The sequence below is a fragment of the Asterias amurensis genome, chromosome 20 (genome assembly GCF_032118995.1).
Source record: "Asterias amurensis chromosome 20, ASM3211899v1".
NCBI lineage: Eukaryota > Metazoa > Echinodermata > Asteroidea > Forcipulatida > Asteriidae > Asterias > Asterias amurensis.
The window spans coordinates 13059567-13083142 of record NC_092667.1 but is presented as its reverse complement, the minus strand read 5'-3'; the positions used below and the strand labels follow the sequence as shown (position 1 = coordinate 13083142).

The window sequence follows — 23576 nt, the reverse complement described above, 5'->3', positions numbered from 1 at the left end:
TTTTGCAATGTGTATCAACCAATCAACGGAGGTTTGCGGAAACACAATGTCCTACGAGCTGATATAGAGAACCACTGGTTAAACAACTCGACGTTTCGATTGGTATGCTCTGATCGTCTTCAGGAGAAAGATGTGTATAGTGTTTAACCATCTATTTCCTTTTCACACATCTATAAGACTTCGAATTGTATATTATGCATCATAACACTGCTGGGATAGAGTCAGGTAACGCACAGAAGGATGGACGCACAGTAATTTCGCATTCTTGAGAAATGTTACCATCTCGTGTCTTTGGATATTCAAATGCAGCATTTCTAAGCTGAAGGAGAACAACTGTGAAGTTGTTCAACAGTCAACACTAGTTCTAACCATGCAGAACGAGACGGGTAACCCCGTCGGGATACTACCCACGGCCGGTACCTCCATTCTATACCAAACCACACGCCGTTATACAACGGTCTATATTCCTACCGAGTTCGATCTTTCTCCAAAGCTGAGTAACGCTATTGTTCCGTGCATCATTGTTTCATTATTCATCGGTTTGATCGCCAACATATTGGCTGTTTTTATAACTTACTCGTGCGCTAAAGAAAACAACGAACACCGACCTACCATCCCGGCTATTTTAACCAGAGCTCTGCTCGCTACGGATTTAAGCGCCACTGTGTTTTTCCTCCTTCGTGGGATGTTCTTCTCTGTTTACAATAACACATTGATTCAGTGCGACTTGGACTTGGCTAGTAACTTAATTTTCTCGTGGGTATCTGGTCTGATCAACATGCTGATGAGCTGCGATAGATGCCTGGCGCTGGGCACCCCGTTTTTCTACCACACTCACGCAACACGGAGAATAACTTACATCGCGCTCGCGATCTCTGTTCTCATAGCGACGCTTATAAGTTGCCTTCCCGTGATGGGATTCGGGGCGTATAAAGTTTACATCCACGAGGAGTATCACTGCTTGGCACCCGGGGATCTACAGGCAAAGGCTACGGTCTACGACTTTCACTTCAACGTGCTTTTCTTCATTCTCGGACTTGGAGTTATTGTGATCATCTACGCCTCAAATGCCGTTGTGTTGTTTCACTTGTTGAAGTTGAACAAACGTCTAGTTGTGGTCACAGACTATGACCGGACAAAACCCGTCAACTCAAACTGCGAGGATGGGGATGTAGCTTTAAACATGTCCGTCGACGCCTTTAGAAGTGCCTCAAGAAATGACCCCGTCCAATTGTCATCCCACCTTGCATATGCTGAGGTGTCGAACATGCAGCATGAGTTAGCCAAAGTAGACAATGTGAGTACAATTGACTTAAACGATGGTAGAGATAATTCGCGGCCCGTTGTTCGACACCGTGTGAAATCTTCGACACAGAGACCGACAAACTCTGGCAAGACTGAGATGAGGTTCGGATTGATGATTCTCGTTTTCTCTTTGGTGTTCAGCCTCTCATGGTTACCGTTTTACGTAAGTTTTGTTTTCTAACTCTTTTTTTAATTACTATAGGTTTTCCCGGCCAATTTTCATAAAAGATCCATTCAATTTCATTATCACGCATTCTAATTCACGCATTGTCACCACTATCCCCAATATTATATAAAAGAACTAATGAGTGATGACCCCGAGTAATAAACTAAATAAAACACACGAAGAAATGACTACATGAGACCGTGTTAAATTTAGATAATATATTTACAACAAAAATTATTTACAGTTATGTACAACATTGGGTAAATCGGTGTAATCATTAGTTAAACCCACAGTCAATTTAATCACTTATTATCGATTGGCCAAAGCAATCTCCTATCAATTAATGAATAAAAATTACAGATACTTGTACTTTAAAGTTACGGTAGCTCGTCTCTATAGTCTTTAGTCTCCCTGTACGTTCACGTACGATGAATGGCGATTGGCACGCAGTCTAGTATGACATCACACACAGACGACGTTAAGTTTAGTCTCCACTTCAGGAGTTCACAGCGGCCCTCGTCTTTCAGTTCATCTCAAATAGGGAGTCTCATGGACGGGAGATCGAAGCCCCAAATAATGGCCATCTAAACAGTAAATAAATAACCGAAATCCTTGCAAGCTTTTTGGATATATCTCAACATAAATAATACAGAGAATGAATGCCATTGAATGAATTCTCAAAACAGTAACCGCCAATTCACAAATAATCTCCGTAAGATAATCTCTGTAAATTCTGAAGAACTTCTGAATTTCCTTTTGCCCACAGCAACTTCATAATTCAATCTAACGATGTCTGCCCATTCAAAAATGTCCATGCCAATATGCGACTTTAGCAGAGTATCAATAGTATACGGAATTCTTTACACATCAGAAAAATACAAAATTAATCATCAAACAAAACTTACGGTTATTGTGCGGGCGAACTAACTTGAGGCGTCTTCAGGCTGAGTGTTGCGGTGTCGACCGGGGTTAGGAAGAATCGTTACTATGGCTCTGTTTTGCCTATAGTTTTTTGATCACAGATCAAACAAGACAGAATTCTTGTTGACTGTCTACCTGTTGCTTCAGGAAGCTTCACGCAGTTGGTACAGTCTCTAAACACTTAAGCTCACCATCAAAACATGCTCTCAGATCGCCGATCAAAATCGTTCTGATCAAAACTAACATTCAATTTCACTAGCAAACTCACTCACTCCTAAACTCCCAAAATCAACAAAAGAACAAACACCAACAAACGACAGACTAAACAACAACAATAACAGAACTAAACGGGGACAATAACCACGGCCGATGTATTACGTAATGTACTGTGACAACGAAAAAGCGTCCTATGTTACACGAAAAAAAGCACTGGAAAAATACAGGAGGGTGCGGTTTGTAGCAGCGGGAAAATTAAACGCGCGCGATTGGCTTAAGGCTATACGTCATGCGGGAAGGCTAAACCAATAGACCTTTTCGCAAATACCGGGGCGCGCGCGTAAAGCTTGGAATTAGGTGCATTGTGGTCTAGCTGGTAGCAAAATTTGATGCGTATCTATCCCACAATGCACCTCATTCAACAGTCTGCGCTTGCGCATTGGTATTTGCGATAAGGTCTATGTGTTGCAGGGTTGCTAAAGAACAGTAAAAAATAAATAAACGCAGCGCGATCCTGACACGCATCTCTGCAACATGTTACCATTATTTGTTCAAATTGTGTAATTCCCCCCCCGAAACTTTCTTTATTTCGAACCTAAACTACGGAATATTTCCACATCTGTTTTGAACACCTAGCGTCACATGTTATAAAAAAGATGCCTCTTTAACGAGATAATCAATTCGCATATGTTTTCTTAAAATCAAGCTTATTTAGTTCCATAAATCCATACCATACTATACAACAAAGCACTTTTTTTACAATTTCGGCAAGATCAAAGCGCTACGACTCAATCCATATGGCATTTCCATTTTTATCGAATTATTCAAAAGATTTTGATCAGCAGCAAAACTCTGAGTAATTGTTCCCAAGAGTAGCATTATTAAGGATCTGTGTTTTGAAGGTTTAAGAAGAAGGGCTGAAGATGTTTGTAAATTCAGATTTATTTGAATTTTCGCCCACGTCCCACAAGGCCGTTTCTGAAGCCAACTCTGTCAAACCTCAATTACGGTTCAATGAACCAAAATGACGCCCATATCTCTTGCCGTCGATTTCACAAAGAGTTAGGACTCGTCTTATCTCGAGTTAGGACGAGTAACTCGTCTTAACTTAGGATAAATCTTAAGGTCTGCATGCTACAGTGCAGGGTTGGGACTCGTCCTAAGTCCTAATATTAGTCTTAAGTTAGGAAGAGTTTTGTGAAATCGACGGCAGAACTGTAAAGTCTCCCGAAAATCCGAAAAAAAAACTAATAGATTATAATTATAGCGAGATAGTTCTCTAAAAAATAGCAAACTCTATCTGGCAAGTAGATACACACATGGTGTTACCGCAAACCATTACTAACATTTTTCATGGAAATTCTTTGTATTCAGTTTTGTATGTGTTCCCGATCATTCATCATTTCGCTTAAAAATCCAAAGCATTATTCTCGTTGATACTGCTTTAAATCAATCACACGACCTCCAGTGATGGTTGTAAACACGCCATATATACTAGCCCATTAAAGGTTTAACAGGATTAAAACTTCCGTAAAATCGGCGCCGAGTTGGCGGTGAGTCAAAATATTTTCTTCTTCTTAGATTTAAATCCCTTTCTTCGTCTTTTTGTTATCGGTGCTTGGATTCTTGACTATTGATGTAACTTCCCGAGAGATCGGGATATTTGGTTCAAAATAGATTTCTCAAAAAAATAAATGAAAGCAAACAAAATAAAATATAAAAACCACGCACACGGCTTTTAGTTTAAAATAAAATCAACACTTTTACAACGGAAGAGAGCAGACTTGCCCATCCCAGATGTTGACAAACTCCTTCAAAATGTCCTTGTGTTTGCTTTCATTCAATTAAAGGAGATATTGTGAGAGGAAAAACAAATGAGAACACGAAACCCGGACAACAATTGTTGATGTAACCCTTCCAGCAAGAAGTGGGTTTTTAGAAAGCTTGGACCGATGAAAATTAAAGCAGGACTCAGGTGGGGCAAGGAATCGGTCCTGCAAGTTGGCCCAGAGAAAGGGACAAAGGGTGGGGGGGGGGGTCACTTTTAGGTCATTGTATGCCCCCTTTTCTGACAGTATTCATTATGGTTTCACCAATCGCATCCGTTTTCACGATCTCACATTTGATAATGCTATAAAAAATAAACCAGCTCAAGTTACGTTGTGATACACCTCCTTCACAACCCACGCACTACACGACCTCCAAAATAATCGTATCTCTTTTAATTTACGTCAAGAAAAAATATGAAAGGCGTTCCTTGGATCTATTTTAAGCAACTATTGAATCAAGACTGAAGTAGCTTTTTTGCATGGCTCAACTCCTTAAAAGTGAGATGAGTATTGAATCACGCGAAGGTGTACCGTTAACAACGGTAGAACTTGTCAGGACCGTCCTTATGTGAGCCGCGGTAATAATGTTGGTCGAGGAGTGAGGACGAATACATGTACAAATACGATCGGTTTGAAAACACAACTCGAAGAAATTGGCCCTTTTAAATACCCGGGTTGTTTTTCCGAACATCTGATTTTGTTCAATTAGAATGTTACTATTTAATTGCTGCTGTTTGCTTGTTTTTTCTTTTTCTGTGTGATCTGGTCCCAATGTCATATAGCTGCTAAGCAAACAATAATTGCTTAGCATGAAATTTCTTTCTTGATAAAAACAGGACTACCAACCAATTTCCATTTGTTGCATATTGCTTGTCGCTGGTATTCAGCTGTTGTTTGCTTTATGCGGAAAGTCATGTGGAAATTTGGATGGTAATCCTGTTTTTATCAACTAAGGAAGAAGTTTCATGCTAAGCAATTTTGTTTGCTTAGCAGCTCTATGACATTGGGCCAATGGCATACGGGGTAGATCCAGATACCGCTCGGAAGAATGGAAGACTTTGAAATGCTCTTAAGCAGCAAACCAGTCACCAAGGGCCCAATTTCATGGCTCTGCTTTATACCGTAAGCAGAGAATCGGCGCTTACGGAAGCGGAGAATTCCGCACTTGCGTCAAGCGTTTGTTAAGCATTCTTTGCTCACACAGCTATAGCTCAGAAGGATAATTGTACTCTCAGTTTTGGGAAAGGAGCTCTAATGCTATTGCTTCCATTCAAAAAGTAGCGAAGCACAAAACTATATAAATGTTTACAAGAATAAGTATACCAACCAAAACACCATGTCGCACGTGTACAAAATTGTGACTGATGTCCAGCTCTTTTTTGCTAAGCAGTTCTATGAAATTGAGTCCACCTTTGCTTTGCCTCACCCTCAACCTAACCAGCCCTGCTCGTCTGATTTTATTAAAAAAAAGTTTGTTTTGAAAAAAAGACACCACTTTAAAAATTGAAAAAAAAAAAAAAAAAAAAAAAATCATTCGGTTGTCCCTCATGCAATATCCTCCCGTCAAAAATTTAATTTTAACCGCGGGACCAGCACAATGTTTATTTGTTTTTAATGAATTCTAAGATTTCGGCTATCCTCCCCATCGTGCTTGTATATTACCAATGACCTTTACTGTATAGTTCCCTTTGTGTGTTTTTATATTGAGTGATAGTCTGCACAAAAAAGTACGGAGGGAAACAATATATGTTGAATATAACAGAGGCCTTGCAATATTGTCTTAAAAAAAATCAAAGCAGAACGCGAATTGCTCATTTAATTGCGAAATATTAATAGTACAGTGGACGGAAAATACATAAAGTCAGTCGGTCTACGTGCGCTGTGGGAATCCAGTGTTGGATACCTCCACAATTAATCACCTAAGCCTTTGACGTATGCTTACTTGTGTTTTTCATTTCGAGTGTTTGGAGGGAGGGGGGTGTCAGATGCAATTGATGCAATTGTGTCCGCCATGCGAAACTGTCCGCTCCGCACACTTTTGCATATAATGCAATCGTGTCCGGGGCTATGCAAAGTCCGTCCGGTGGACATGTACATGTATGTGCGCGCGTAAGCGAGCGTGCATGAACTGAACCTACGTGTATGCAGCACGTATGATTGCAGCGAGTACCCAACGGCCGAACATTTTCCCATGTCATTCATGACATGCACTCAGCTTGAAAACAAAAAATGGCGAACGTGTTCCGTCGACCAAGGGCGTTTAATTTACTTAAAGGATGGTTTTGCACGGGGGCGCGGGCACAACTGCATATGCAAATGTGTCCAGGCGGACACAATTCCTTATGCAGCAGCATCCGGGCGGACACGAATTGCATATGCAAAACCGTCCGGTGGACATTATTGCATATGCAATAATGTCCTCCGGATTGCATAGATGACATAATTGCATGCGACAGGGGAACATGGTGCCATTTTTTTCACGGTGCTTTTGACAAATTCCAGAGCATGTCCTTGATTATAGGCAGGACCTCTATCATGTCACCCTCTGCGTCAACACTCTGACTGAAATAGCTCAAATATAGCTCAGAATTAATGGTAATTCCGTCCCTCGAGACGAATCCACCGGACACAAACTAAACGTCAGCCTGGAACATATAACTATTTAGTTCGAGGCTGACTTTTTCTTGGCACCTGGGTAATAATCCGATTAAATCACGTAATCCAAGTAAGATTATGTTACAGAAATAAAGTGGAAAACAACATTGATAGAATTACAGTTAATCTTGAGCGACGGGTGGGTCTATTAAACTCAATTAGAAAACAAAAGCTGTGATTGGCAGTTTTGCATGTATAAGGTTTCTGGGGGATGAGGGAGGGGGCTTTTTTGTATAACCGGGCTGCGATCTTTCGTTTTTATGATTTACTAGAATCACGTAAAGCTTCAAGGCACTATGGCTATTGGCTAAGCACAAACAACTTCGGCTTAAAGACAGTGGACACTATAGGTAATTGTCAAAGACCAGTCTTCTCACTTGGTGTATATCAACATATGCATAAAATAACAAACTTGTGAAAATTTAATCTCAATCGGTCATCGAAGTTGCGAGATAACTTTGAAAGAAAAAACACCCTTGTCACACGAAGTTGTGTGCTTTTATAAAAATGGTTGATTTCGAGACCTCAAATTCTAAACTTGAGGTCAAATTCGTGGAAAACTACTTCTTTCTTGAAAAGTGTGTCACTTTAGAGGGAGCCGTTTCTCACAATGTTTTATACTATCAACCTCTCCCCATTACTCGTTACCAAGTGAGGTTTTATGCTGATAATTATTTTGAGTAATTACCAATAGTGTCCACTGCCTTTAAGCCCGGTTCATGAATAAGTGAATAATTCGATGTTGCGAATTATTCGTTGCGAATTTGTGATGTCAAAAATGCGTATCGCATTCGCAGGAAGTGTGAGCCGGTTTTTTTTTCCATGAGCATTTGTGTTCCTTTCTGATTTGTCCTTTTCAAAATCGAACCTTTATCGAGAAGTTCAGACGGTTTCCAAATTTACGGCTTTAATGGAGCAACAGCAAACTGGAACGGTTGTCCACGCAGTAACTTTTAGTTTCTGACCATTTATTACAACCACAAGAACATTACGTGTAGACTTGCAAAAATATGGAATTATATGCAATACTATCAGGAGGACATTATTGCATATGCAATAATGTCCGCCGGACGGTTTTGCATATGCAATTGTGTCCGCCCGGACTCTGCTGCATAATGCAATTGTGTCCGCCCGGACACATTTGCATATGCAGTTGTGTCCGCCTCCGTGCAAAACCGTCCTTGCAGTAAATTATACACCCTTGGTCGGTGGAACACGTTCGCCATTTTTTTTTCAAGCTGACTGCATGTCATGAATGACATGGGAAAATGTTCGGCATACTACGTAGGTTCAGTTCATGCACGCTCGCTTACGCGCGCACATTTATGTACACAGTCATGTACATGTCCACCGGACGGTTTTTACATAGCCCCGGACACGATTGCATAACAATGCAAAAGTTTCTGGAGCGGACAGTATTGCATGGCGGACACAACTGCATCCGACACCCTTTTCCCCCATAAAGCTGCTGCATAAGTAATCAGAAACAAGACTTTGTCACACAAAGCGATTTTTTCTGACAACTTGGAGCAAACATCTGCACGAAAGAGGAACACTTGGTCAGTCTAGCAGAAAACAGTATCTTTCACTGTCCCGTGGGAAATCATGTTGATATTAACTTGTAGACGTTCTCCCCTCCTCTAGATTGCCTGGAACTGGTTGCCCGTAAATTGCTTCGTGTGGCATGGCCATCTTATTTTTTAAAGAACATAATATTATTATAAATAAAAAAATTATTGCATGAGCTTTTGTAGCAACAACTTCACCAGATGCAAATTTTATAGTGATTTGGGTACAAGACTGATTGCAACTGTCACAACAATTGAGGTTAACTTTATCTATCAATAATTATTCTAAAAAACAAATTCCTCTGACGGTTGTTAAATAATCGTCATCGAGTCAGTTAAAGCCATTGGACACTTTCGGTAAACAGTATTGGCAAAGGCCCACACTTCGAGTATCACAACTTATATATATATAAAATAACAAACCTGTGAAAATTTAGGCTCAATCGTTCATCGGAGTCGGAAGAAAATAACGGGAAAATCCACCGTTGTTTCCGCACGTTTCGCCGTGTCATGACATGTGTTTAAAATAAATCCGTAATTCTCGATATCGAGAATTGATAATTGTTTTAATATTTTCTCAAAAAGTAAAGCATTTCGTGAAATAATATTTAAAGAGAAGTCTTTCACAACTACCTTCTGTAAACCCGTAGGTTATGTGTAAATCTTTTTTTTGTCTGTTCCGAAAGTGTCCAATGGCTTTAAAGACACTGGACACTCACTATTGGTAATTGTTAAAAGACCTGTCTTCTCACTTAGCGTATCTCAACATATGCACAAAATAACAAACCTGTGAAAATTTGAACTAGGTCGTCGAAGTTGCGAGATAATAATGAAAGAAAAAACACCTTTGTCACACAGAAGTTGTTTGCTTTCAGATGCTTGATTTCGAGACCTCAAAATCTAATTATGAGGTCTCGAAATCAAATTCGTGGCAAATACTTTATTACTCGAAAACTACGTTACTTCAGAGGGATTCGTTTCTCTTAATGTTTTATACTATCAACAGCTCTTCATTGCTCGTCACCAAGTAAGGGTTTATGCTAATAATTATTTTGAGTGATTACCAATAGTGTCCAGTGCCTTTAAACGGTGCAGTCTGCAGTGCTGGTAATGACGTAAATGTTCCGTACGGTGATAATATTATAGCTTAGGTCTGACACTCCACGGAGGCAACGAAGGTGATTTGTCCACACCCCTCGTAAATTCCTGTGTCCCCTTGCAATGCTACAGTAGAAACTTACAATTTGCCCTTTAAAAACCGAAGCATACACAGGCCTAATCGCAATGTTTCATTTCCAATGGCCTACATTTTGATATCTGAGTTTAGATTAATTGAACCCATCAAAGTTTTGGACTTCAAACATGGTGTGTTTTTCTTACCCGAGACATAGTGGTTTGCGTGATTGAACGAAGCATCATTCAACCTATATAAAACGTTTTAACAACGGTAGGGACCTATCAGCTGATGAAACAAAAACAAGGGGCAATGTATTTAATTAATTGTCAAATGATTGGCGTCGGTGGGGTCTACAGCTCTTGCTGTTTTGAGCTCTTGTTTGTTTTTGTTTCTAAGGCAACAATAAACAAATATTAGCTTTTAGTTCACCATCGCTGGACAATAATGTCATGTCATTCGATTCGCTTTCATCACGGTGTACTGTTTCATTAAAAGAAATAAATGAGAATTTCTTAAAATGTTTTATGCACGAAACTAAAAATGAACGTTTCGTTAACCGGACGAAACTCCAACGTGGTCACAATGGTAAGACTGCAGGACTTGCAATAACAAGGTTGTGGGTTCGAATCCTACCAAGCTAAACGCTGATTTTACAAGTCTACACTAAGTATTGCCTTCCAGCTACTTAAAGACACTGGACACCATTGGTAATTGTCAAAGACCAGTCTGCTCATTTGGTGTATCTCAACATATATATGCATAAAATAACAAACCTGTGAAAATTTGAACTCAATTGGTCATCAAAGGTGCGAAATAATAATGCAAGAAGTAAAACCTTTTCACACGAATTTGTGTGCTTTCAGATGCTTGATTTCGAGAGCTGACCTCAAATTTAATTCTGAAGCCTCTAAATCAAATTTGTGGAAAATTACTTCTTTCTCGAAAACTAATTTTGAGAAATTACCAGCAGTATTCATAAACATAGACGTTAAACCAATGTATGAGAGAGATTGGCTGCCGACAGCTTGGTGTTTATTATCCCCTTGTGGGAGTTTGCCGAGTTCCCTTGGCGGGAAAATCATCAAAACAACAAACATGCCGTTGCGGGCTTTTAACTTAAATGTCGTCTTTAAAGATCGTTTAAAATGTGTTGCTTTCTTTGTGTTGGAATAATTGAGGAAGTACTTTTATTAAGTTACAAAAACGTTGTTCACATGTAACTTAGTAATACGGAGAAACTATTTGTACAAATCTGAACACCCTTATACAGCTGGCCATTTGGACCACGAATTAAATTTTTCGGATTTGCCCAGAAGCTTTTCTTTGACTGACAGCTCGATTCTGACGTTGGGAAGGCTACAATTTTAAATTAAACCCCGGAAATAAGATTGCCTCGCCGCTGTTACAAGCTGTAGACGGCTGCAGGGCTTGACTGAGACTACGATGTTGAAAGAACAGAAGTCACAATGAGCTTTGCATTAGTCTTCTGTCAAGCCATTGATGTACATTTACGGCAATCAAATGTGACTCCTTGTGGTAAAATGGATTAACTCTTTGTTAATAAGCACAAAGGAAGAAAATTCGCCATGCGGGAGTTAATAACTGAAATGTGCGTTGTTGTTGCCCTGTTTTGTTTTTTGGGGGTGTTTTTTTTCCAATTTATTTTTTACAAACTCCTAGGTAATATGCAAGGATGATGGGACTAGCAAAACCAATAACTGACAGTAGAAATGAGACGTTGACAATAATATGTCATTTTAAAAACGTACGCAACTACAGTACCATACACAAGACGACTGCTTTTAAAATATGCTATCGTTAGAGGTCAATTATGACGTAAACTGTCCCCCTACGACCAGTGCAGTATCTTGTCTGGTAGAAAGGCCAAAGATTGACATGGTCACGCTTATTTTAAACAAAGATAACGTGGTCTTTAAAGACAGTGGACACTATTGGTAATTGTCAAAGACTAGCCTTCACAGTTGGTGTATCTCGACATATGCATAAAATAACAAACCTGTGAAAATTTGAGCTCAATCGGTCATCGAAGTTGCGAGATAATAATGAAAGAAAAATAACCCTTGTCACACAAAGTTGTGTGCGTTTAGATGGTTGATTTCGAGACCTCAAGTTCTCAATTTGAGGTCTCGAAATCAAATTCGTGGAAAATTACTTCTTTCTCCAAAACTACGTCACTTCAGAGGGAGCCGTTTCTCACAATGTTTTATACCATCAACCTCTCCCCATTACTCGTCACCAAGAAAGGTTTTATGCCAATAATTATTTTGAGTAATTACCAATAGTGTCCACTGCCTTTAACTCCACTTTTAAATTGTACATTTTGTAATTCTGTTTCATGATAGCAAACTTTGGTCTTTCTTCAAATAGATCCAGCGTTTGATGAAGGCATTCTCAAGCTCCACGTCAAATGTAGTTCTTGTCATCGTCATCTACCTTCTCATCTTCAATCACGTGATCGACCCCTTTGTCTACGTCCTCATGAAGCGACAGTATCGTCAGAAGCTGCTCAAACTCAGCCGTAGGTGGCGTTTCCTGCTATGCCGTTGCTGCGGTCGTGGTAACGAGGCTTGTGTGGGTGACGTCAGAAGCGTATCGAGTGCGGTTGATGGGAACGGACTAGGAAGTAAGTCGAATCAGGTAATCCATGGTCTACCCTCAGTAACCTTTCATATATTCATGTATTCATACCATTCGTATTAATATTCATACCATTGGCCATGACTTCAGTAAGATTATGTAACAGCCATAATTTCAACTTCGCATGACTGTGTGGAAAATAAGACGTAGGCCTATCTATACGCTACCTATGGTAAAGTTGCGTGTTCTACCTCCATGGTACAACCATTTGTAAATCTCTTTTGTGGGGAGTTTTGGCTGTGACAAGAGCCGGTGTGGTCTTGACAGTCGAACTGTATATTCTGCTCGGCTTGAGGAAACACTTGAAGACGAGAAGAGACATATGCTGTTCCAAACGTCGATACAACAGCGGCTCTTTCCATTCAGAACCAACACTGATTCCTTAAGAAGAGATTTACACATGGTTGATGCAGTTCACTGGCTATAACATTCTGATCATTATAGCGGGTTACCATTACCAATCACTCCAACATCCACTCATCTCATTTCATTGACTGAGACGTCATGACATGGGAACGCCCCCATGTTCCCTGTCCTGAGGTTGGTCACATTGTCATCGCTTGTCATCAGCATTACCTCGGGACATGGCGAGTACAGACGAATGCACCGACCTCAAGCGCACAAACTAAGACAGTCTGTAAAACTCGTTGAAAATTTGAAATAATGTGTCACAGTGTTACAGTCTGTGACGCTCTGCACACTCACTCACTCACTCACTCACTCACTCGGTCGCCCACAGGCGGGCTCTGCGACACTCCTTAACGGTGTGACAGTGTGACAGGCACAGTGATGCTCTGTGACTCTGTCTATAACACCAGCATAGTCTATGTCACTGTGCTGTAGTCAACGACACTCTGTGACACTATGTGACACTCCATTACACCCTTCGCCAAACTCTGACACAATGTGAAACCCTGTAACGACAAAGACATCCTTCTTTTGATTTCTACAGCCACATTGACGTTCGCCACAGAGTCCGGTCAGTGGAACCATCAGAAGCCATCCCAAACCCCACACATCCATGTCACAGCAGCTAGCCCCAGCCTTGCTAGTGAGTACGGTCACCAGAATGAACACCACATCGATGCTAATGGAACAGACGCAAATGCATCTTCATCATTTCGATATCCAAACCCGGGCAAATTCCCCACCACCTTGGGGACCTCTGAATTGTCATGAACCCCCACCACGGACTCTACATGTGTAACATGTTTGTAAACCGGGTAATAGCTAGTGGGGAAAGGAAGATTTGACAATGGAGGAAAATTCCTCCATGATCCGTGTTCTGTAAGTCCTAATTATTTGGGGTCGAGCAGAGCTAAATTGTCTAAAGCATAACCGTAAAAAATGTTGTGTTATAATAATGTTAAGCACATTTTTTCCCACCCAAGTCCTAATATACGTGGACAGAGTTTGCTGAGTTTGTCTTGGATCCGGCACTGAATTGTGCGCGTATTCCCCTGCTCAGTTAGCCGTAAAATGCTTTAATTCTTTAAAAAGGATATTATTTACCACCAAGGTCGGTGATCTGTTTAATGGATAGCTTTATTTATCCAGCTTGTAAATATATAAATAAATAGTAATATTATTCTTGCATCTGAAGAAGGCCTGGTTTGGATCGAAAGCTAAGGCCATCTACCCCACTCATTATAATAAATAATAATCATTATGAATATATTAAAGAAAATATATAAAACAAATCACTTTTTCAGACTTATAAAAGCAAAAACAAAACCTCTTTTTTACAATCATTAAAAATCGTGTCCCACGAAAATCATCAAACAGACGGCGCTGAATTGAACTTATCAAGTAAAAGATAATCAAAACAATGGACCCTTCCCATGAAATATGCTAATCACATTCACGCATGCGTACAGACCCTGTTGGTTGGCAAACACCATAGAGTTGTGCACTAAGCAGACGCGCAATCGCGTCTGCGTTAGCCGTGTACAAAACAGCGCGAGGTTCCCTCATTTTGCCAACCAAAACGTTAGTGCGCACGCGCTTTGTGCAATTTACATATTTCATGGGAAGGGTCAATTAACAATATTGTTTGACCTTATAATAAATTAGGGTGCTTTATCAGTGATTGTCTTGCATCAGAATTTCAGTTTCATCTTATTTTAGGTAATCATTAATTGTATAAATGTACACAAGTTTAATATATGTTTGTTATGTACGTACATTATTTGCGTTAAAAGGGAAGGTACGCGTTTGGTAATTACTCAAGACAAATATAACTAAAAACTGACTTGGTAACGAGCATTGGAGAGCTGTTGATGTTATAAAACATTGTCAGAAACGGCTCCCTCTGAAGGAGCATAGATTTTGAGAAAGAGGTAATTTCTAACTAAAATAATAAAATACTTCTAGCAAGAAGTCTTTTATTCCTATCGGAAAGCACACAAATTCGTCCAACGAGGGTGTTTTATTCTCTCAGATCATTTTCTCGCAACTTCGATGACCAATTCATCTCAAATTTTCACAGGCTTGCTATTTTATGCTTATGTCGGGATACACCAAGTGAGAAGACTGGTCTTTGACAATTACCAAACGTTTACATTCCCTTTAACACTGCTTTGGACACTGCTATGACAGTTAAAGCTGACGTTTGTGCTCTACTCTTTAAACAATCCCTGTGCAATGTCATTTACTAAATAGAGGACCCATAGGTCTCTCTGTTGTTTGTTTTAACAGCACACCGCCCACTTCGTGTTTACAAACAGATCTACACAATCAATACACGATTATCTGGAGTGGTGATGTTTTAATTAACTCTCTTGCTACCAAATAAAACGTCATAATGAACTCGAAGTTATCGGTCCAATTGATTGCTTGATGTTGTGTTATACTTAGATAAATATTTAATGGATACAATGTCTAAAAAATGTTTAAGAAATTGTAAGACTTTGATTTCCTGGAGCAAGGTAGAATTTATTGTGATGTGTGATTTTTCAATATTTGGCCGAAATTTGAAAGACAATCCACAAGAAGTAAGTCAAGCATTATTGTCAAATTCCGGCAAAATATTGAAAACATAGGGGTGAGTCCAACATTTTAAACATAATTCGGCAAAATATTGAAAAAATCACGAGGGGTTAGTCCAGCATTTCGGCCAAATAGTGAAAAAAATCACAAGGGGTAAGTTCAGCATTTTTATCACATTTTTTTGTCAAAATACTAAAGAAACAAAAAATCACAGGGTTAGTCCAGCATTTATATCAAGTTGCGGCCAAATATTGAAAACTAACAAGGGGTTAGTCTAGCATTTTTATCATATTTCGGCCAAATTATGAAAAAATCACAAGGGATTAGTCCAGCATTTTCATCAATTTGTTTGCCAAATATTGAAACAAATTACAAGGGGTTAGTCCAAAAGTGTAAAAGAAATTACATCATCTAAAGGAATGAGCAGCAAGGCTTACCCTTTGTAATTTTAGTCCAAATGATATGAATCACCAAAAGGAATGAGCAGCAAGTCTTACCTCTTGTAATTTTAGCTGAACTTACATGAAACATGTAAAGGAATGAGCAGCAAGGCTTACCCTTTGTAATTTTAGTCCAAATGATATGAATCACCAAAAGTAATGAGCAGCAAGGCTAACCTCTTGTAAAATTAGCTGAACTTACATGAGCAATTTAAAGGAATGAGCAGCAAGGCTTACCCCCTTGTTAGCTAAATGACATGATGCACCAAAACCAATGACTTTCAAGATTTACCCCTGTAGCTACATGCATAACGTATTGGCTGGGAGCCACTAGTCCCGGGTTCAATTCCCGCTGCTGTCTCTTTTTTCCTAATTTGCTTTGACGTAGTGAGTGAATTATATAAGTAGTATAAAAATCATCTCCAAACACCAGCGGGCACTGTGGCGACACGGTGTACTGGATAGTTCAATTGCGTGCAATCCAGAGCTGGGACACCGGTTCGAATCCTACCCGTACCAAGAGGGACATGACTTTTACTGCTTGCACCAGTAATGGATTGGGGTCCGTCATGTCTATCCCCAAATTAGGTGTGGATGAAAATATTCCGTGTGGGAGAGTAAAGGAGGGACCGGGACTGGCAAGTCCCTTAAGGGTTCTAATGGGTGATCACCACGCTGGTTTCGATCAGACTTTGAGTCCCCTGAAAGCCTGGTCGTCACTCTGACTAACTCTTTGCACAAATTTACTTTAACTTTATTTAACTTTAACATTTATAATAAATACCGAAGTATTTAGACCGGGTTTTAAATACAATCACAGGGGGTAAGTCGAGCATTTTAATCAAACAATTTGGCCCCCAAAAATTAATAATCACTAGAGGGGTAAATCGATATTTTCATTTAGATTTTGGCTAAAGTTTGACATAATCACAAGGGGTTAAGTTAAGCAGTTTTAGTAAATGTGTGTGAAAATTTAAAATAATCACATCGGGATAAGTCCAGCATTTTTAACAAGTTTAGACCAAATACTGCAAAAAACACAAGGGGTAAGTCCGGCATTTTTACCACATTTCGGCCAGTATTACAACATTCACAAGGGGTAAGAAAATTTTTATTAAATTTCGACCAAAATATTGAAATAAAATCAAAAGGGGTAAGTCCAGCATTTTTGTCAAATTTCGGTCAATATTGAAAAATTCACTAGGGGTAAGTCCAGCATTTTTACCACATTTCGGCCAGTATTGAAACATTCACAAGGGGTAAGTCAATTTTTATTAAATTTCGGCAAAAATATTGGTAAGGGGTGAGTCCAGCATTTTAATCACATTTTTGTGCATCATTTTCATAACATTTTATTTGCCCGAAATTTGATAAAAATGCTGGACCTACCCCTTGTGATTATTTCAATATTTTGCCGAATTTGAACGAAAATGCTGGATTTGCCCCTTGTGATTTTTTCAATATTTTGCCGAACGTTGATAAAAATGCTAAACTAACCCCTTGTGATTTTTCAATATTTTGCCGAAATGTGATAAAAATGTGTGGACTTACCCCTTGTGATTTTTTCAATATTTTGACGAAATTTGTTTAAAATGCTGGACTTACCCCTTGAGATTTTTCAATATTTTGCCGAATTGTGATAAAAATGCTGGACTAACCCCTTGTGATTTTTTCTAATATTTTGACCGAAATTTGATGAAAATGCTGGACTTACCCCTTGTGATTTTGGCCGAAATTTGATAAAAATGCTGGACTAACCCCTTGTGATTTTTTCAATATTTTGCCGAAATTTGATAAAAATGCTGGACTTACCCCTTGTGATTTTTTAATATTTTGCCGAAATTTGATAAAAATGCTAACCCCTTGTGATTTTTTTCAATATTTGGCCGAAACTTGATAAAAATGCTGGACTAACCCCTTGTGATTTTTTTCAATATTTGGCCGAAATTTGATAAAAATGCTAGACTAACCCCTTGTGATTTTTTCAATATTTTGCTGAAATTTGATAAAAATGCTGGACTTACCCCTTGTGATTTTTTAATATTTTGCCGAATTTTAATGAAAATGCTGGACTTACCCCTTGTGATTTTTCAATATTTTGCCGAAATGTGATAAAAATGCTGGACTTACCCCTTGTGATTTTTCAATATTTTGCCGAAATGTGATAAAAATGCTGGACTAACCCCTTGTGATTTTTTCAATATTTTGACGAAATTTGATAAAAATGCTGGACTTACCCCTTGTGATTTTTCAATATTTTGCCGAAATGTGATAAAAATGCTGGACTTACCCCTTGTGATTTTTTATTATTTTGCCGAAATTTGATAAAAATGCTAACCCCTTGTGATTTTTTTCAATATTTTGCCGAAATTTGATAAAAATGCTGGAATTACCCATTGTGATTTTTCAATATTTTGCCGAAATGTGATAAGAATGCTGGACTTACCCCTTGTGATTTTTCAATATTTTGCCGAATTTTAATGAAAATGCTGGACTTACCCCTTGTGATTTTTCAATATTTTGCCGAAATGTGATAAAAATGCTGGACTTACCCCTTGCGATTTTTTTCATATTTTGCCGAAATTTGATTAAAATGCTGGACTAACCCCTTGTGATTTTTTGAATATTGGCCGAAATTTGATAAAAATGCTGGACTAACCCCTTGTGATTTTTCAATATTTTGCCGAAATTTGATAAAAATGCTAGAATAACCCCTTGTGATTTTTTCAAAATTATTTTGCCGAAATTTGATAAAAATGCTGGACTTACCCCTTGTGATTTTTCAATATTTTGCCGAAATTTGATAAAAATGCTAGACTTACCCCTTGTGAATTTTTCAATATTGGCCGAAATTTGATAAAAATGCAGAACTAACCCCTTGTGATTTTTTCTAATATTTTGATTGACCGAAATTTGATAAAAATGCTGGACTAACCCCTTGTGATTTTTTCAATATTTTGCCGAAATTTGATAAAAATGCTGGACTTACCCCTTGTGATTTTTCAATATTTTGCCGAAATGTGATAAAAATGCTGGACTTACCCCTTGTGATTTTTTAATATTTTGCCGAAATTTGATAAAAATGCTAACCCCTTGTGATTTTTTTCAATATTTTGCCGAAATTTGATAAAAATGCTGGACTAACCCCTTGTGATTTTTTCAATATTTTGCCGAAATTTGATAAAAATGCTGGACTTACCCCTTGTGATTTTTCAATATTTTGCCGAAATGTGATAAGAATGCTGGACTTACCCCTTGTGATTTTTCAATATTTTGCCGAAATTTGATAAAAATGCTAGACTAACCCCTTGTGATTTTTTTCAATATTTGGCCGAAATTTGATAAAAATGCTAGACTAACCCCTTGTGATTTTTTCAATATTATTTTGCCGAAATTAGATAAAAATGCTGGACTTACCCCTTGTGATTTTTCAATATTTTGCCGAATTTTAATGAAAATGCTGGACTTACCCCTTGTGATTTTTCAATATTTTGCCGAAATGTGATAAAAATGCTGGACTTACCCCTTGCGATTTTTTTCACATTTTGCCGAAATTTGATTAAAATGCTGGACTAACCCCTTGTGATTTTTTGAATATTGGCCGAAATTTGATAAAAATGCTGGACTAACCCCTTGTGATTTTTCAATATTTTGCCGAAATTTGATAAGAATGCTGGACTTACCCCTTGTGATTTTTCAATATTTTGCCGAAATTTGATAAGAATGCTGGACTTACCCCTTGTGATTTTTTAATATTTTGCCGAAATTTGATGAAAATAGTTGACTTACCCCTTTGTGATTTTTTCAATATTGGCCGAAATTTGATAAAAATGCTGGACTAACCTCTTGTGATTTTTTTCAATATTTGGCCGAAATTTGATAAAAATGCTAGAATAACCCCTTGTGATCTTTTCAAAATTATTTTGCCGAAATTTGATAAAAATGCTGGACTTACCCCTTGTGATTTTTCAATATTTTGCCGAAATTTGATAAAAATGCTAGACTTACCCCTTGTGAATTTTTCAATATTGGCCGAAATTTGATAAAAATGCAGAACTAACCCCTTGTGATTTTTTCTAATATTTTGATTGACCGAAATTTGATAAAAATGCTGGACTAACCCCTTGTGATTTTTTCAATATTTTGCCGAAATTTGATAAAAATGCTGGACTTACCCCTTGTGATTTTTCAATATTTTGCCGAAATGTGATAAAAATGCTGGACTTACCCCTTGTGATTTTTTAATATTTTGCCGAAATTTGATAAAAATGCTAACCCCTTGTGATTTTTTTCAATATTTTGCCGAAATTTGATAAAAATGCTGGACTAACCCCTTGTGATTTTTTCAATATTTTGCCGAAATTTGATAAAAATGCTGGACTTACCCCTTGTGATTTTTCAATATTTTGCCGAAATGTGATAAGAATGCTGGACTTACCCCTTGTGATTTTTCAATATTTTGCCGAAATTTGATAAAAATGCTAGACTAACCCCTTGTGATTTTTTTCAATATTTGGCCGAAATTTGATAAAAATGCTAGACTAACCCCTTGTGATTTTTTCAATATTATTTTGCCGAAATTAGATAAAAATGCTGGACTTACCCCTTGTGATTTTTCAATATTTTGCCGAATTTTAATGAAAATGCTGGACTTACCCCTTGTGATTTTTCAATATTTTGCCGAAATGTGATAAAAATGCTGGACTTACCCCTTGCGATTTTTTTCATATGTTGCCGAAATTTGATTAAAATGCTGGACTAACCCCTTGTGATTTTTTGAATATTGGCCGAAATTTGATAAAAATGCTGGACTAACCCCTTGTGATTTTTCAATATTTTGCCGAAATTTGATGAGAATGCTTGACTTACCCCTTTGTGATTTTTTCAATATTGGCCGAAATTTGATAAAAATGCTGGACTAACCTCTTGTGATTTTTTTCAATATTTGGCCGAAATTTGATAAAAATGCTAGAATAACCCCTTGTGATTTTTTCAAAATTATTTTGCCGAAATTTGATAAAAATGCTGGACTTACCCCTTGTGATTTTTCAATATTTTGCCGAAATTTGATAAAAATGCTAGAATAACCCCTTGTGATTTTTTAATATTTTGCCGAAATTTGATAAAAATGCTGGACATACCCCTTGTGAATTTTTCAATATTGGCCGAAATTTGATAAAAATGCAGAACTAACCCCTTGTGATTTTTTCTAATATTTTGATTGACCGAAATTTGATAAAAATGCTGGACTAACCCCTTGTGATTTTTTCAATATTTTGCCGAAATTTGATAAAAATGCTGGACTTACCCCTTGTGATTTTTCAATATTTTGCCGAATTTTAATGAAAATGCACGACTTACCCCTTGTGATTTTTTCAATATTTTGCCGAATTTTAATGAAAATGCACGACTTACCCCTTGTGATTTTTTCAATATTTTGCCGGAATTTGTTAAAAATGCTGGACTAACCCCTTGTGATTTTTTCAATATTGGCCGAAATTTGATAAAAATGCTGGACTAACCCCTTGTGATTTTTTCAATATTTTGACCGAAATTTGATGAAAATGCTCGACTTACCCCTTGTGATTTCGGCCGAAACTTGATAAAAATGCTGGACTAACCCCTTGTGATTTTTTTCAATATTTGGCCGAATTTGATAAAAATGCTGGACTAACCCCTTGTGATTATTTCAATATTTTGCTGAAATTTGATAAAAATGCTGGACTTACCCCTTGTGATTTTTTAATATTTTGCCGAAATTTGATAAAAATGCTGGACATACCCCTTGTGAATTTTTCAATATTGGCCGAAATTTGATAAAAATGCAGAACTAACCCCTTGTGATTTTTTCTAATATTTTGATTGACCGAAATTTGATAAAAATGCTGGACTAACCCCTTGTGATTTTTTCAATATTTTGCCGAAATTTTATAAAAATGCTGGACTTACCCCTTGTGATATTTCAATATTTTGCCGAAATGTGATAAAAATGCTGGACTTACCCCTTGTGATTTTTTAATATTTTGCCGAAATTTGATAAAAATGCTAACCCCTTGTGATTTTTTTCAATATTTTGCCGAAATTTGATAAAATTGCTGGACTAACCCCTTGTGATTTTTTCCATATTTTGCCGAAATTTGATAAAAATGCTGGACTTACCCCTTGTGATTTTTCAATATTTTGCCGAAGTGTGATAAAAATGCTGAACTTACCCCTTGTGATTTTTCAATATTTTGCCGAAATTTGATAAAAATGCTAGACTAACCCCTTGTGATTTTTTCAATATTATTTTGCCGAAATTTGATAAAAATGCTGGACTTACCCCTTGTGATTTTTCAATATTTTGCCGAATTTTAATGAAAATGCTGGACTTACTCTTTGTGATTGTTCAATATTTTGCCGAAATGTGATAAAAATGCTGGACTTACCCCTTGCGATTTTTTCCATATTTTGCCGAAATTTGATAAAAATGCTGGACTAACCCCTTGTGATTTTTTTAATATTTGCCGAAATTTGATAAAAATGCTGGACTTACCCCTTGTGATTTTTTTCAATATTTTGCCGAAATTTGATAAAAATGCTGGACTTACCCCTTGTGATTTTTCAATATTTTGCCGAAATCTGATAAGAATGCTGGACTAACCCCTTGTGATTTTTTAATATTTTGCCGAAATTTGATGAAAATGCTGGACTAACCCCCTTGTGATTTTTTAAATATTAAATTTTTGGCCGAAATTTGATAAAAATGCTGGACTAAGCCCTTGTGATTTTTTCAATGTTGCCGAAATTTGATAAAAATGCTAGACTTACCCCTTGTGATTTTTCAATATTTTGCCGAAATTTGATAAAAATGCTGGACTAACCCCTTGTGATTTTTTTCAATATTTTGACCGAAATTTGAAAAAAAATCTCTTTTGATTTTTGAACTGTTTTCCTATTAATTTTACAAATTGTCCTATTATGAAGCTGTCATCGCGGATAAAATAAAATGCACCAGTAGAGCTTACTGCTGGGACAGAATAATTTTAAACCATTCCTTAAGTCTGTAATCTTGTCACATCTCAAGAGTCTGACGATAATAATGAGAAAAAGCCACCCTCTGGTTGTGCAAATAACACTACAACGCCGTCAAAATAAATCATTTTTTAAAGGGGAAGTTCACGTTTGATAATCACTTTTAAAATTAACAGCAATTTTATAACAACTTTTGGTTAATAAAATCCTACAGCAGCTTCCAAAAGTGTTAAGCATTTTGAGAAACATTTCAGTTTGAAATAATGTGGTCATAGAAAAGAAAAATCATTTTTTTGTTTGGCCCTAAATTTAAATCTGTGAAATGTTACCGCGGTAACCAGCTCAGATTGTGTATGCCTATATACGGAGTATTCTTCTTTGTGCACAAATTTGTCTGGATTTTCCGCAAATCTCAAAAACGGAACCACCTTTTGTAACGAAATGTTCACAGACTAGCTGGATTGTAAACCAACATTTTTATAGGATCAGGGGTGAGAGTCGAAAAATTCTGAAACTTTGATACAAATTCAAAATGTTGGCATTTCTACCGTGTGGTAACCCCTGGGATTATAGATTCCAGGGAGCTTTTGGAATTGGAAACAGTATCCAAAGCACCAGAAAAGTAGACAAATGAGCAGG

The 23576-nt window shown here is 37.6% G+C and overlaps 1 protein-coding gene across 1 annotated transcript; it reads left to right on the top strand.

Moving 5' to 3' along the window:
- Positions 1 to 370: 370 nt before the first annotated feature.
- Positions 371 to 12423, top strand: LOC139952721 (uncharacterized; the record flags this gene model as incomplete). Its single annotated transcript, XM_071951922.1, has 2 exons — positions 371 to 1468; positions 12226 to 12423. Coding segments are annotated over exons 1-2 (1296 nt in total), but the record flags the coding sequence as incomplete, so codon positions are not given.
- Positions 12424 to 23576: the final 11153 nt, after the last annotated feature.